At 42.6% G+C, this 14,125-nt stretch overlaps 1 protein-coding gene across 2 annotated transcripts in view; it reads left to right on the top strand.

Moving 5' to 3' along the window:
• The first annotated feature begins 312 nt into the window (after positions 1-312).
• MIER1 (MIER1 transcriptional regulator) overlaps positions 313-14,125 on the top strand; it is a 43,135-nt gene continuing 29,322 nt past the window's right edge. For both annotated transcript variants that reach the window (XM_063137642.1, XM_063137633.1), the window contains exons 1-2: positions 313-401; positions 13,969-13,993. In XM_063137642.1, coding sequence (XP_062993712.1) covers positions 393-401; positions 13,969-13,993 — 34 coding nt within the window. In that variant the 5' untranslated portion in view covers positions 313-392. The remainder of the gene's footprint in view (positions 402-13,968; positions 13,994-14,125) is intronic.

The following is a 14,125-nucleotide window of genomic DNA, read 5'->3' as shown; positions in this document are numbered from 1 at the left end:
GACCGTTTATACAGTTAGGCCGGGGGGGGACGGCCCCCTTTCTCGAACGGCCCGCGCTGAGGTAGCGCTGGAGAGCGGGCGCTGCCGTCTCGTGACTGGCTCAGGCGCTCGCCGAGAGAAAGAGAGGCGCGGGGCGGAGGGGGGGGGGAGGAGAGGCGGTGTCGCGGGCGCGCCCACCTCCTTTGCGCGGTGACGTTGTGCCTCTTCCTCCCCCTGGTGGCTCCCCGCTCCCTCCGCCTCCTTCCATCCACCACTGCCGCCTCAGAGACCGTGACCTGCCGCCGTCGCCGCCGCCTCTCCTGCTGCCCTTCCGTGCCATTTCCTCCTCCTTCGCCGCGGCGGCGATGTGACTCCCCTCTCCTGGCTCGGCCCGCCTCAGCTGCGCGGCGAACATGGCGGAGGTGAGTGCGAGCCGCGGGCGGCGACGAGGGGGATGGAAGGAAGGGGTGGGGGAAAGAAGAGGAGGAGGAGGAGGAGGCCGGAGGAGAGGAGTCGAGTCGGGGCCCGGCCGGGAACTTGTTGCGCGGCCGCTGCCTATCTCTGTGCTTTCGCTTCCCACAAGTTAGTTACAGGGGATGGGAGGAAGGTCCCAAGACGGGCCTGGGTGGCGTGTCGCGCGTGGAACTCGTCCCCCCCCACCCTAGCCGACCCTAGCCGAGGTCCGTGAGGACGAGCCGGTCCTCCTGGAACTTGGGGGCATGGTTGGAGGGGCGAGTTGGGTGTGGGGGATGAGGAGGAAGCATTGCGTTCCTCCTCCCTTTGGGGGTGATGGGAGGGGTTTATTTACCATTGAAATGGTGGTGCGGGGTGGGGTGGGGGAAGGAAACAGGATCTCTTCCTGTTTGGGACAGTCAGGATTCATCCAAGTTACCCTCTCCTTTATTTCCTTGTAAAGGGGGTGGGGGGGGTTGAATGTGAGGAAGAAGGGATATTTTTGGAGGAATCGAGGAAGCTTTACTTTTCTTGGGTCTGGGGAATGAGGACGCATTATGTTGAACCCCCCCTCCCCAAATCTTTTAATGATAGGCTATTTCAGTCATGTCATTTGGAAGGGGAAAGAGAATGTTGTCTTTCTCTGAAAATCTTGCTCCCTTTAGAGTGAGCAACAGTATGCATTTGGGATCTATTGCCCTGACAGGTAAGTGAGTGTATTGCCTTGTAAACAGTGTAAAAGACTTCTTAGTTGAGGCTATGTTATGATGTATTATTATTTAACAATATTGCTACATTTGTATTCTTGCTTAATCTTAGAAGCACAGAATGGTGTTTTAAATTTACAACAATGTCTAGGGCAAGGAATGTGATTTTCCCAAGTGACTGAGCAGGGATTGGACTTTCTAGAACTGTACCCAACAGTTACAATAGTAGTATTACACTGGTTCCCACTGTAATTAAGAAATTGTTCTAGTGGAGTTTGTTGTTAGTGGGTGGTTTTTCTGACCAGATGGAGGGTGTTCAACCTGTTCAGGATGGGGTTGCACTCCCCCTGAGCAGGTTCGTAGCTTGGGGGCTCTCCTAGAACCATCCCTGTCACTTGAGGCTCAGGTGGCCTCGGTGGCACAGAGTGCCTTCTACCAACTTTGGTTGGTGGCCCAGCTACGCCCCAATCTGTACAGGAATAACCTGGCTTCAGTTATCTATGCTCTGGTAACCTCCAAGTTAGATTACTGTAATGCACTCTACATGGGGCTGCCTTTGAAGACAGTTCAGAAGCTGCAGCTTGTGTAAAATGCAACAGCTAGATTGGTAACAGGGACCAGAAGGTTCGAACATACAAGACCGACTCTGGCCTGCTTGCGTTGGCTGCCTGTATGTTTCCGAGTCTGATTCAAGGTGCTGGTTTTAACCTATAAAGCCTTACATGGCTTGGGACCACAATACCTGACAGAACACTTCTTCCAACGTTAACCTACCCGTACACTATGCTCAATATCTAAGGTCCTCCTCCAGGTGCCTATTCCGAGGGAAGCTCGGAGCACAGCAGCAAAGAAAAGGCCTTTTCTGTGGTGGCGCCCCAATTATGGAACGATCTCCCTGATGAGGCCCGCATGGCACCAACATTGTTATCTTTTCGGCACCAGGTTAAGACTTCCCTTTTCTCCCAGGCATTTAACAACATATGTTGAGTTTTAACTGACTCCAAAACTAGTTTTGGCCTGGTGAGTGTTTAAAAATTGTTTTAAATGTTGGCTGTTTTATGTTTTTGTTTTTAAATTTCGTATATTGATTTTTTAATGTTCAGTCTTTTTAATCTAATATTTTTTATCTTTGTAAACTGCCCAGAGACCTTGGGCAATGGGGCGGTATATAAATGTAATAAATAAATATAAAAATAGGAATTATATATGGTGCTGGAATTTGAAGTTTCTTTGGGACACAGATGTTTGAATTCTTTTGTATAGGGACAAACTCCTGAAACGCAGACTTGTAAGTTGTCACTCACCGAGGCCCGGTTCAGGTGTTTATCTGGCCAGTGATGCAGTTTATATGATGCCTCCACTATGCACCTAAAAAGGTGATGTGAGTGCTTCATATGGAGCCAGAAATGTTGATATGCAGACTTCTCTGAGGGGGAAAGAATCACATGAATAAGACCAGTGTCCAATTGGCCTCCATGTTGGATGCCGAAGCTGCGCATATCTTTAGATATGCAGTGGAGAAAAGAGGTGCACATTTGCTTCACCCAACGTATTGCATTGCTTCTTAGATAATTATCTGAAAGAGGCCATTGTCTCCTGAAGTAACAGTCATTATTTATAACACCTACCCCTTTTCACTTTATTTATTTGTGACATTTGGTTACCCTGCTCTTGAGTCCAAAAGGGACCCCTAGATGGTTTACAAAGAAGTTTTTAAAACATAGTAAACAAAGCAATAAAAAATGAATAAAAACAGTGAACAGCAGCATATTCATTATTCAAAATAAATATTAAGAGTAACTGTTCTGAAGATCAATTTGGAAAAATATACACAACACATCCCTTTACCTGGCACCAAAAAGACACCAGACAAGCCACATAAACCTCCCAGGGGAACACATTTCAGAGCTTGGGTACCACAATTGAAAATGCAATATAATAATAATAATAATAATAATAATAATAATAATAATAATTTTATTTGTTACCCGCCTCTCCCTCTGGATTGAGGCAGGGTACAGAACAAATGCAAATGCCATAAAATACATATAATTGAGTAAAACATTTAAAACTAATACAATATTAAAAGCAGCACAGTATTAAAAGGCATCTTAAAATTCAACTGGGTAGGCCTGCTGGAAGAGATCAGTCTTTATAGCTTTCTTAAAATCTGGAAGACTGTTAAGTTGACGAATGTCTCCTAGCAGGTCATTCCATAATCTGGGAGAAGCAGAAGAAAAGGGTCTCTGGGTAATAGTTGTCAGCCTTGTTTTTGTTGACTGGAGTAAATTCTTCCCAAAGGACCTGAGTGTGCATGGCAGATTGTACGGGAGAAGGCGATACCACAGGTAGCCTGGACTCAAACCATGTAGGGCTTTTAAAGGTGATAACCAACACTTTATACTTTGCCCGGAAACTAATTGGCAGCCAGTGAAGAGATTTTAAAACTGGTGTAATGTGGTCACCCCTAGGTGTACCGGTGACCAGCCTGGCTGCCATATTTTGAACTAGTTGACGTTTCCGGACTAGGCACAAAGGTAGCCCTATGTAGAGTGCATTTCAGAAGTCGAGCCTCGAAGTTACCAGCGCGTGCACTACTGTCTTTAGGTCTTCCGACTCTAGGAAGGGGCGCAGCTGACGTATGGAGCAACGTTCTGGAGCAACGGATCCAGAAGCACCCCCAAGCTGCGAACGCAGTCTTTCAGAGGGAGTGTAACCCCATCCAGAACTGGTTGACACGCCTCCAAACCCAGGTTATAGCCTTTGACAGCAAGCACCTCCATCTTGTCTGGATTCAGCTTCAATTTGTTTTTCCTCATCCAGCCCATTACCGCCTCTAAGCATTCATTTAGAGACACACTATCCTTAGCTGACGCTATTGTTGAAGGCATAGAGAAATATGTTTGGGTGTCATCAGCATACTGATAGCACCCCGCCCCATGCCTCCGGATGATCTCTCCCAGCAGTTTCATGTAAATATTAAATAGCATTGGGGAAAGGATGGCACCTTGTGGTATACCACACAGCAGCTCCTTCTTTGAGGAGCAGCTATCCCCAAGCATCACCATCTGGAACCTGCCCAAGAGGTAGGACCGGAACCACTGAAGCACAGTGCCTCCGATTCCCAGTCCCCTCAGGTGATCCAGAAGGATACCATGGTCGATGGTATCGAAAGCCGCTGAGAGGTCCAAAAGAACCAGCAGGGACACAGTGCCCCTGTCAATACTAAGGCATAGATCATCCGCTAAGGCGACTATAGCAGTCTCAACTCCGTATCCTGCTCTGAAGCCAGTTTGAAATGGGTTTAGAAAATCTGTATCATCCAAGATTGCTTGGAGTTGGAAGGCAACTGCCCTCTTGATCACTTTGCCCAAAAATGGAAGATTTTATATTGGTCTGTAGTTATTTACAGATATATTGGGCAGGTGGACTATTAAAAAATATTGTTGTCTACTACCTTTGGATTTATTTGTAAGTCTGCTTTTAAAAAAGCAACTTGCCTTTTGATGATCAAAGTCAGGAAGTTCCATTTTAAAGGCCAACCACTGCCAGATAAGGTGGTGACTTTTTTGATGGACTCAGGCCTTAGCTAGACCTAAGATTTATCCCGGGATCGTCCCTACCTGCTCCCGGGATATCCTGTGTGTCATTTACAAGAACAGGGATGACCTCGGGACAATCCCAGGATAAACCTTAGGTCTAGCTAAGGCCAGAGATTACTTCTTTCCCAGTTTTAGTTGGGTAAAGATATCACATTTCAACATTATCCCTTATGAAATGTTGTATGGAAGTGACTTCTTGTCACAGAAATATTCACAACTTTATACATTCTTTAGGCTTAGTGGAACACTTGTTTTAGTTTACATAATACGAAGTGCAGGAGCCTCAGTGTTGTTTTCATTTTCTGTGGTTAGTACATCACAAATCTACGTGTTCATTGTGCAGACAATATTTATAAGGCCAAATAAAGATGCAATTTAGATATTAGAATATCTTGGAAGTCTCATTAGTCTCTTGAAAAATTGATAGGTAGGTGCTAGAATCAACTAGAAAACTTCCAGTTTTGTGAGAGTTAAACGTTTATACATTTGTTAGAGAAGTTGGCAACTGCAGCATTTGGTTATAGCCAGTATACTGTTATCATATGTATTAATTTTATATTGTTAAATCAGTATACGAGGAGTTACAGTTACAGAGTAATGTGCAAAGTAATTCTTGGTACACCTTGTCTTCAGGACTTGCATGCTGGCATGGTAAGGATCTCGCTATTGCAGGAATACAAAGTAATTCATGAAGGCTAGTAAACTCTGATGCAAACAAATGTGTCAAGTGCAACCTTATGCATGTTTATTGAGAAGTAAGTCCTGCTTAGTTCAGTGGGACTTACTCATTAATACGAGTGTTTAGGATTACAGCCTAGATCCCAAATGGACTTTAGAATAATTCCTTTCTAGAGTCATGAATAGTGCACTACAAGTAGGTTCTGCATCAATATGTTGTAGTGTATCCTTACCTCCTAAAGGGGTGTTCCTGTTTAGGAGTCTGTCTAGCCTAATTTTTTGCTTTAATGTTTTAATTATGTTTTATGTTTTAATATTGTTTTTAAAGTCTTATGTATATTGCCTTGAAATCCATTTTTGGGTGAAGGTGTTGCTTATAAATCCTTTAACAAATATTTAATTCCCCCAGCACACTTTTCTGTTTTCCTTGTCCAACCAACACATTGTGGCTATGGAGCATTCTCAGCTTTCATTAGGCTATTTTGTCAGGGTTTTTGTCTCCTTTGGTTTAATTTGGGGTGTGTGTGTGTGTGTGTGTGTGTGTGTGCATTTCTATAAATCTTGGGCTTCCTCTCAGCATGCTGATACCTCCCTCAAACTTTTTGGTGGCACTATTTTGGCTCTAGTTCTATCACCATTCACCACCTGAGTTTTCTATTAGAGAGAGTGATTGCTTTTGCCTGTTAAAAAGCTATATTTGTCACAACCTATATTGGATGTAACTCCTGTTTGCATAATTATTGGTTAGGACTTATATGATGTGACCCAGGTTTTCCCACAGTTAAGAGATTCATCCCTGCCATAAATGACTTATGTCGCCATGGTTATGTTTTTTTTTTTGAGACCTTGTTGATGGGTTATTTAAAAAAAATATGTTTTGATGTGAGTTCCAGTTCCATCATACTTTTGAAACAATCCCAAAAATAAGTCAGTCTTCAAAGACTCAGATCATTATTCAAAATAATGGCTCAGTTCCAACATCGGATGAAAGGAAGTCCACTTGTGCAGCAAGATCTCTGCTCATGCAGCAGGACTTCTCCATCCTGTTTCTCCCCCTGCAGCTCCCGTGACCTGCCAAATCTGCTACAGACGGTCCCCCAATTCTCTAGAGCAGATTCGGAGGAATTCGGGCAGCTGCAGTGGGGAGGAGAAATCTGTTCCTCCAGTGGTTTCTTTTCTGCTTTTGGGATTACACCATTGTATCCAACCCTTATTTTTTAATTACTTAATTGCCCAAACCTGTGTGAAGTGCAGATACCTTTACTATATTCCTCCTTGTGGTTTTTGTTGGTGGGTTAATGACACTTTTGAGAGGTAATATGAACTAAAGAGATTTCAGGATTTCTTTTAGTATATTTTATCCTTGAAAAACAAAACATGGCTTTCTCTGGGTTGATGGGAAGGCAAAGAACTGAACTTTTCAGAATGGGTCTATGTATGGAGGCTCTGAGATTGTCCTTTATTTCTTGTGGTTATAGGATAGTCTTTACCAACCTGGGGTCCTCCATATGTTTTGGATTTCAGTTCCCATGACCCCTAGTCAGCATGGCCAATGATCAGGTATACTGGGAATTGTAGTCCAAAACATAATGAGGGCACCAGGTTGAGGAAGGTTGTTATAGGAGATTCTGGCTTTGTTTGTGGAACATAGGAGTTATAGAATGAAAACATGGAAGTGCTCAGAAATAATAAGTGGTCATGATATCATAATATTCTTAGAATGGGAATATTTAAACATAAAACTTTAGGATATGCAATTACATAGATTATAAATAACTTGAGAATGAAAAGTGCTAGTCTTGCCGTTGTAGAAATAGTGGCTAATGTTTGGAGTCTGGAAACTGGGAATCCGAGGCTAAAATCCCCATTTAAGCTGGCTTGATAGCTTTGATTAAGAGCTCCTCTAAATAAGCATTTTTTTGTATGCCCATAGTCACCCACTGAAATTTTCAGGTCAATTTCATAATGTTGTTGATGACCAGGGCATCTCTGGTGGTATCTCCTGGAAATCCCAGTATGAAAAGAACCACTTTTAAAGTGATAATAGCTGGGGAAAAGCAGGATCTACTGCCACTAGATAATACTGTCTCAATAGAGGTAAAGGTAGGGGAAGTATTTAATTCAAAGCACATGGTTGCCCCTCTCCTCCTGTGTAATGCAGTCCATAACAATTCTCCCTCCCTCCTTGACTCCTTTTCCTTGTGTGTCATGTCTTTATTAGATTGTAAGCCTGAGGGCAGGGACTGTCTTTTTTGCTAAGTGTAAGCCGCTCCGAGAGCCTTTTTTGGCTGAGGAGCGGGGTATAAGTATGATAAATAAATAAATAAATAAATAAATAATAACAATCCCGCCAAAGAACGAAGAAGCACAAAAGCTTCTTAATGTTGTAAGGCTTAATCACAAGAGCTTCCCTTAATGTAGAGACACTCCTAGTTGCATCTCCCAGCCTAAGTTACCTAACAGGGTGGTTGCAAGGCTTAATCGCTGGTTTTGGTTCCTTGGAGGAAGGGCAGGATACAAATGTAACCAAGAAGTACACAGAAATCCCCAAGTCAAGGAAGGCTGCATGTGGTCTTTAGAAAATGGTTTCCTCCTTTCAGGCATAATGCAAACTTTAACCCAAGCACTCAAAGTTGTTTGCAATAGATCTTTGTAAAAATGAATTTATCACAATGAGTTAAAGTTGTAGTTAGCAACTATATAAACATCCATGTGGGCCAGATATGCTTACTTTGGGAAGAATAATATATTTAAAGCAATTATATATTCTGTAACAATAAATAAATAAAAATAAAATTGATTAATTTTGTCAAACTTCTAAAGCAATCTTTTTGGGCAGAAACTATTTGACGATACTTACATATGTCAACCATAACATTATAACCCATTGCCTGTGTAGATCCAAGCTAAGTTAGTTTAACTTAGGTCCCTTTGAAATCAATGGGACAAGTTAGTCCTGACTCAGTTCCCATTGAATTTCATGGAATTTGAAGAGCAACTAACTTATAATGCAATTCTACACATGTCTGCTCAGAAGTAAGCCCAATTGAGTTCAATGGGGAGTACTCACAGGTAAGTGGGTATAAGATTGCTGCTTTGACATGGATGGAACCTTATGTGTATTCTTTGTTCTGTTGGAGTCTTACACATAAGTCTTGTCAGTTGATTAAATTAGTAAGAAATACAATATTGAGAAATGGTAAACAGTTCAGGGCCATTCTGTGACTTCTATAAACACAAAAGTTTTCAACTAAAATAATAAATGTGCTGAAACTTTATTAAAAGCTTTACTTTTGAAAATACAGTATCATCTTCTAAAAGGCTTTCTCTTCCTGATTCTGCAGAGACACTCACCCTTTTATTGCTTAATATTGTGTATAGACAAGAGTAAAGAGTAAACCTTCTCCCAAAGTTTTGTTTCATGACCTTAGAGAATCATATTGTGGAGAAATTGGAAGAGTTTGATAACTGTGCCTAAGAATGGGGATACTTATTATGAAGCTTAGCATAACCTGATAGCAGTGAAAAGGAGGTGGAAACTGTCACTGCTTGAACAGAGCAAGTCTTCTAGTGAAGCAGTTTTTAATGTTTGTACATTGTACCTTCAGTGGTTGGAAGATTAATGTTTATGTGCAGACTATGAGCTGTGGATGAGCACTGATATTAATGTAAATTTATAATCACATTAGATCATTTCCTGCATTTTTCACCTTGTAGTATACTTTACACTTTGAGTGATATGTAAAACAGACAAAATTGGCTGTGTTGCAAGTGAATTCACAACCACTGACATAAATGATATGAAGACAATGTTAATCACATGTAGTTAATACAGTATGGCTGGCTGGGGAATGCTGAGGATTTTAGAACTTTATCTATCTAAACATGCATAGGATTGTGCCCTAACTTGTGTATGACTTTGGTTTAAGATGGATAGTAACTATTTCAATGTAGGAAATTCATTTCTGTACATTTCATTCCATTATATGTATAAAGCTCTTGACTAAAGTAATCTCAGGCTTCCGCTTCCATACTAAATGCCTATTTTATTAAAATGTATTGTATTACTTCTGAAAAATATTCTATTCTGATCTATTTGAGGGTGTTTCAGAGCTGAAAACTCTTCCATATGCCCTGTTCTTTGTAGCTGATATAGAGAGAGAAATATCAAGCTGCGACATGAGGTGTAAACTAGAGGTGATGTAAGAAATCTATGATTGCAGTGTTTCATGTTTTCTTTAAAGGTAAAACAGGCATAGCCAAATTGTAATGGGGCCACAATACTGAGGAATGAGTCAAGCATCTTCCTGTGCCATTTCTCTGATCTAAATCTCCTCTCCACAAAGCAGCTATTTATTCTGCTGGGAAAGCATACAGGCATCATCTGGGCATCTATATGTTTTCTCCCATAGAGTATTTAATTTAATTAATTCTGTCTTTAAGGGTAGAATCTGTATAATCATAAGAACAGTGCATTCAGGAAATGTTCCCTCCATTGCACTAGAACAGAACTTGGTTGGTCTGTTTTTTGAACAGAGCGACCCCACCTTTACCGGATTCCTGCCCATGGCAAAAGAGCAGGGATTGGCAGAAGATGAGGGGGAACCTGTTGAAGAGCAGGAGAAACTATGAGCTGAAGAATAGAAAAGTGCTCTGTGAGATGCCGTCAAATCAGGAGATGCGCTGCTGACTAAAACACAGAGAGGGGCATGCTTAAGAATAAACACAAAACCAATCATGTGCAGCTTGCTAGAGACTTGGTTCATAACACAGAAGCATCTGGTGAACTTCTCGTGGAACTGTACGGCAGGAAGAGAGGGTAGGGTGAATGGTCATCCCTTGTCTGTGGGCCACACATCACGTTGCTCAGAGATTACACTCTTATGGAGCCAATAGCTACTGCTTTGTGTGAAAGCATGCACACTGCAGATAGAACTTTTGAGTGGGCCATGGAGGAGTTAACTGTTGCAATGGGAAGGCAGACTAGTTGTCTACAAATGTTAGCAGCAGCCTTGACAGGACCTGTTCCAGGACTGCAGGCTCAAGTCACTTGCCATCCCTACCCATATGCTACCCCCTCACACACAGGAACTTCTTTCTTCTCTTGTTCAGGGTCAGTTTCAGGACATGCTCGGGTGCCTTAGACATACAATCCTGCTGCTTCAACCTGTGGCTCCTGCTGTGTGCTTCCCAGAGCCACCATTGGGAATAAGGCTCCAGTGCTGCTAATATATGGCAGTGGGCCAATAAGCAGGCCAGGGTATCCAGCAGGCCTAATTTGGATGGAGGAAGACATCCCCCAAGAGGCGGCCAGCCAGTGATTCTGAGTAATCCACCCATCTTCAATGTAATGGTAGCCCAAATTCTGTCCTTTCCTTTCTAGCACTATCTTTCCCCTTGAGCTACTAATAATTACGTAGTAGAGCTAGAGTGCAGAAATGTGAGTGAAAGAATCAAGGACACTTCTAGCTAGCACTACACAACAAAGTTTCCAGTACAGCCCAGCTAGCTGAGAAGAGAAGTGAGGAGATCAGGTACCTTTTCATTTCCATTGCTGCTCCAAGAGCCATGGGGCTAAAATGTGCACATTTGAGGCAGATAATTGCCTTGCTTTGTAGAAAGGTGCATTACATGATGTTACTTAGGCAGTATATTGGTGGGTAGGGAGGCTGTATTAGACTAGAAATAACAATGTACTTTCTGTTCTGTCCCCTTGTCATCCACTCTCCCTAGTGCGCCTATTCAAGAGTCGATACATACTATTTTTCATTTCTCTATATCAAAATGAACATAAAGCCTGTGGGATGCACCTGGGTTTGCTAGCTATTGTGCGTGGAGTAGTTAGACTCTTGGGAGCATGGTATTGAAGGCCCATCAGTGCATACCTGAAGGCCTGGACATGAGGGAGAATCAAGAGCTTACTTAACTGCCCAGCTGCTCTGTTAGCAGGTCATAGTGCACAACACTCAGCACCACTGAAATGCAATGCTGTAGGTTCTTGGTAGAGGAAGCATATCTACCTTCACTCCATTTCTTAGCATGCTTTCCCCCTTGCTCCCAGTTCCTCCACACCTTTTCCTGCCCACATCTTGTTTGCACCCGCTCGCTCCTTCCCCACCCAAAACGGTAAATACGAGTAACCATAGCTCACACCTAAAATTTCAAAGTTTGAGAAGCAAGTATGGGCACCAACACTGCAGTCATGGCTGCCGTCTACTCTACAGTGCATCCTTGAGTATTGTGACTGTGGAAGTGTTTAAGCACAGCTGCACTGGAGCAGCACCTCAACGAAGCTGGAGGAGCAGAATTGTGCTTTGAAAGAGACAAGCATCATGACCACACATGAAGCCTGAATTGGATGTGCCGGAGAATGTCCATTGCAGTCAATCAGGCATGAGAGCCCACAGCAGTAGTTGGTGTGGCTGAGCACCTGAAGGCTCACCTGTTCTCAGTGTGCCACTGGACCCTTCCATGCACAGAAGCTGTGTGGGCCTTGATACTTGACCTTGACAATTGCGATGATGGGTGTTTTTGCGAAAGGAAAATGATTGATACCATTGCTGATGAAATAGGCCCAATAATCCAAAGGGAAGATACACTAATGACTATGCCAGTTTAAAAAAAAGTGATTAGTGCTGATCCTCCACAAAACTGGCATTCAATTTTGGCTACTTCCTGCTCAGTATCATCTTTGAAATTGGGAAAATCAACAGCCTGTGAAATTTTCAGAGAGAAGGTGCAAGTCCTGTCTGGCAGACATCACAATGCTGTGGGACAAGAAAAAAAGCATCCAAGGTGGAATGAGCTTAGATTTCCTCATGTATGTCTGCATCCCTGGATTTGTCCCATATTTTATTTTATTTTATTTATTTTATTTACAATAGTTGTATACAACTCCACAACCAAGATTTTGGAGTGGTGAACAGCAGAAATAAGAATCCTTGCTCTGGATGGTAGAGGGCTAGAATTCTATAACTTTCTACAGCAAGGTTTTGCAGGCCGTTGTAGATGCAAAGAGCAGTATCCTGGCTATGTATGCTGGTGTTTCTGGAAGAAGTCATGACACCGCTGTCTTTGGGAATTCATCTGTAGCAGATAAGCTAGCCTCAGGCACATTCTTCACCACCACCCCTATAACAGTTAGCAGGATACTTGTTGGTCTCTTATCCTGGGTGACCAAGCTTTCGTGCTTCAGCCTTGGCTCTTGGTACCATACCATGCTCCAAGTACGCCCAAAGAACTCCTACCACAGGAGGGCAAAACTACCAGTGAGAGAAAGCATTTATTTGGGTGACTAAAGTCATGGTGGCCCTCTCTGTACGCACTTCTGGATGTTGAGGAAGACCTAGTCGCAAATATTATTGTCATATGCTTTATTCTTTACATGAATGAATTGAGGGGTGGTGCACTTCTGGAAGAAAGCCCCCTTGGGGCTGAGAATGATGCCATCCCCATCAGTTCCCGGAGCCAGCAGCCCACCTTGCACCCTCTGAATCCTTGCCCAAATACAGCATTGCACCATGAAACGTGAACAATAAGGGGGAAGGACTGGAAGGCTGGGAAGTTGCGGAGTGGTGGGCGCTTTGAAGTGCCGATGGGGGCGGGAATGGAGGGAAGCATTGCAGCAGCAGGAGGGTATGCAAGTGAAGAAAGGGGGACTGGCTGGCCGGCACAGCGATAAGGTCCCATGGCTCTTTCCAGTACCCACCAAGGGCGGCAAGAATGTTTAAGTGCTCACACAAGGCTCCAATGGGAAGTCAGCAGCCTAGGGAGGAATGTTGTTTTGCTAAAAACGAGGCTTCAAGTTGAAGCAGGTAGCGGGGGAGGGAAGGGTTTCATCGGCACAATACGAGTGTTTTCAGGAACAGACGAAGATTATTAAATGCCCAGATGAGCAGACCAATGGCAGAAAGGTGGGTGGTGTAGTGAAGCCTTGCCAGCAGTTGCTTGCCCCTTCCTTCCATGCTCTGTGGATACATGCTAGGAGAAGTAGTAGTATCGCAGTTTAGTTATGGATAGAAACAACCCATCATGGATTAATTAGGCCATCATGTGAACTGGCCCATTATGAAATGTGAGCACTCTGAAAAGGCTGTGTTTCAGGTCTCAGTCCATGTGGCGGTTTTCACATATATATGTTTGACTTTTTGTGTGGTAACTAGAAAGTTGCAACAGCATCTCTTTAAGAAATTTTCCTAACAGATCACTGTATTTCACTGCTTATACCAAATATGTTTTGAATGAGATGTAGCTTAGATAAATGTTACAATTATTTTTCCCATACTGCAAATATGTTTTATTCTTTTGAACCACAGGTAAACATTATGGTATTTAATCATGTGCTGTCTTTGTTGTGTTGTGTGTTCCTTTGATTTTTTTTTTAATCTGTCAAAAAGTCTATGGTATGCATTTTTAGGCAGTTATATGCTTGATTTAAACGCAAAGGTGAAAATAATGAAATACCAAGTGTAATTCAAAATATTTATAATATATTGCTAAATAATTGGTATTGATAATATTTTCTTTTTCTTTTTTCTTTTTCTGGATAGCCTTCTGTTGAGTCAGCAAGTCCAGGTAAAGTTTTATTTTGATACTTAAAAGTTTTTGGGGAAAGTGAGCACTTTATTAATATTCTCCAGTTAAGCATTTTATGCAGGAATTAACTCCACTATAATAAAGTGCAAGTTCTCTATTCCATTCTAAAAG

This window comes from Elgaria multicarinata, chromosome 1 (assembly GCF_023053635.1).
Source record: "Elgaria multicarinata webbii isolate HBS135686 ecotype San Diego chromosome 1, rElgMul1.1.pri, whole genome shotgun sequence".
NCBI lineage: Eukaryota > Metazoa > Chordata > Lepidosauria > Squamata > Anguidae > Elgaria > Elgaria multicarinata.
The sequence above is the reverse complement of the archived record's forward strand: the minus strand, read 5'-3'. Positions and strand labels throughout refer to the sequence as shown.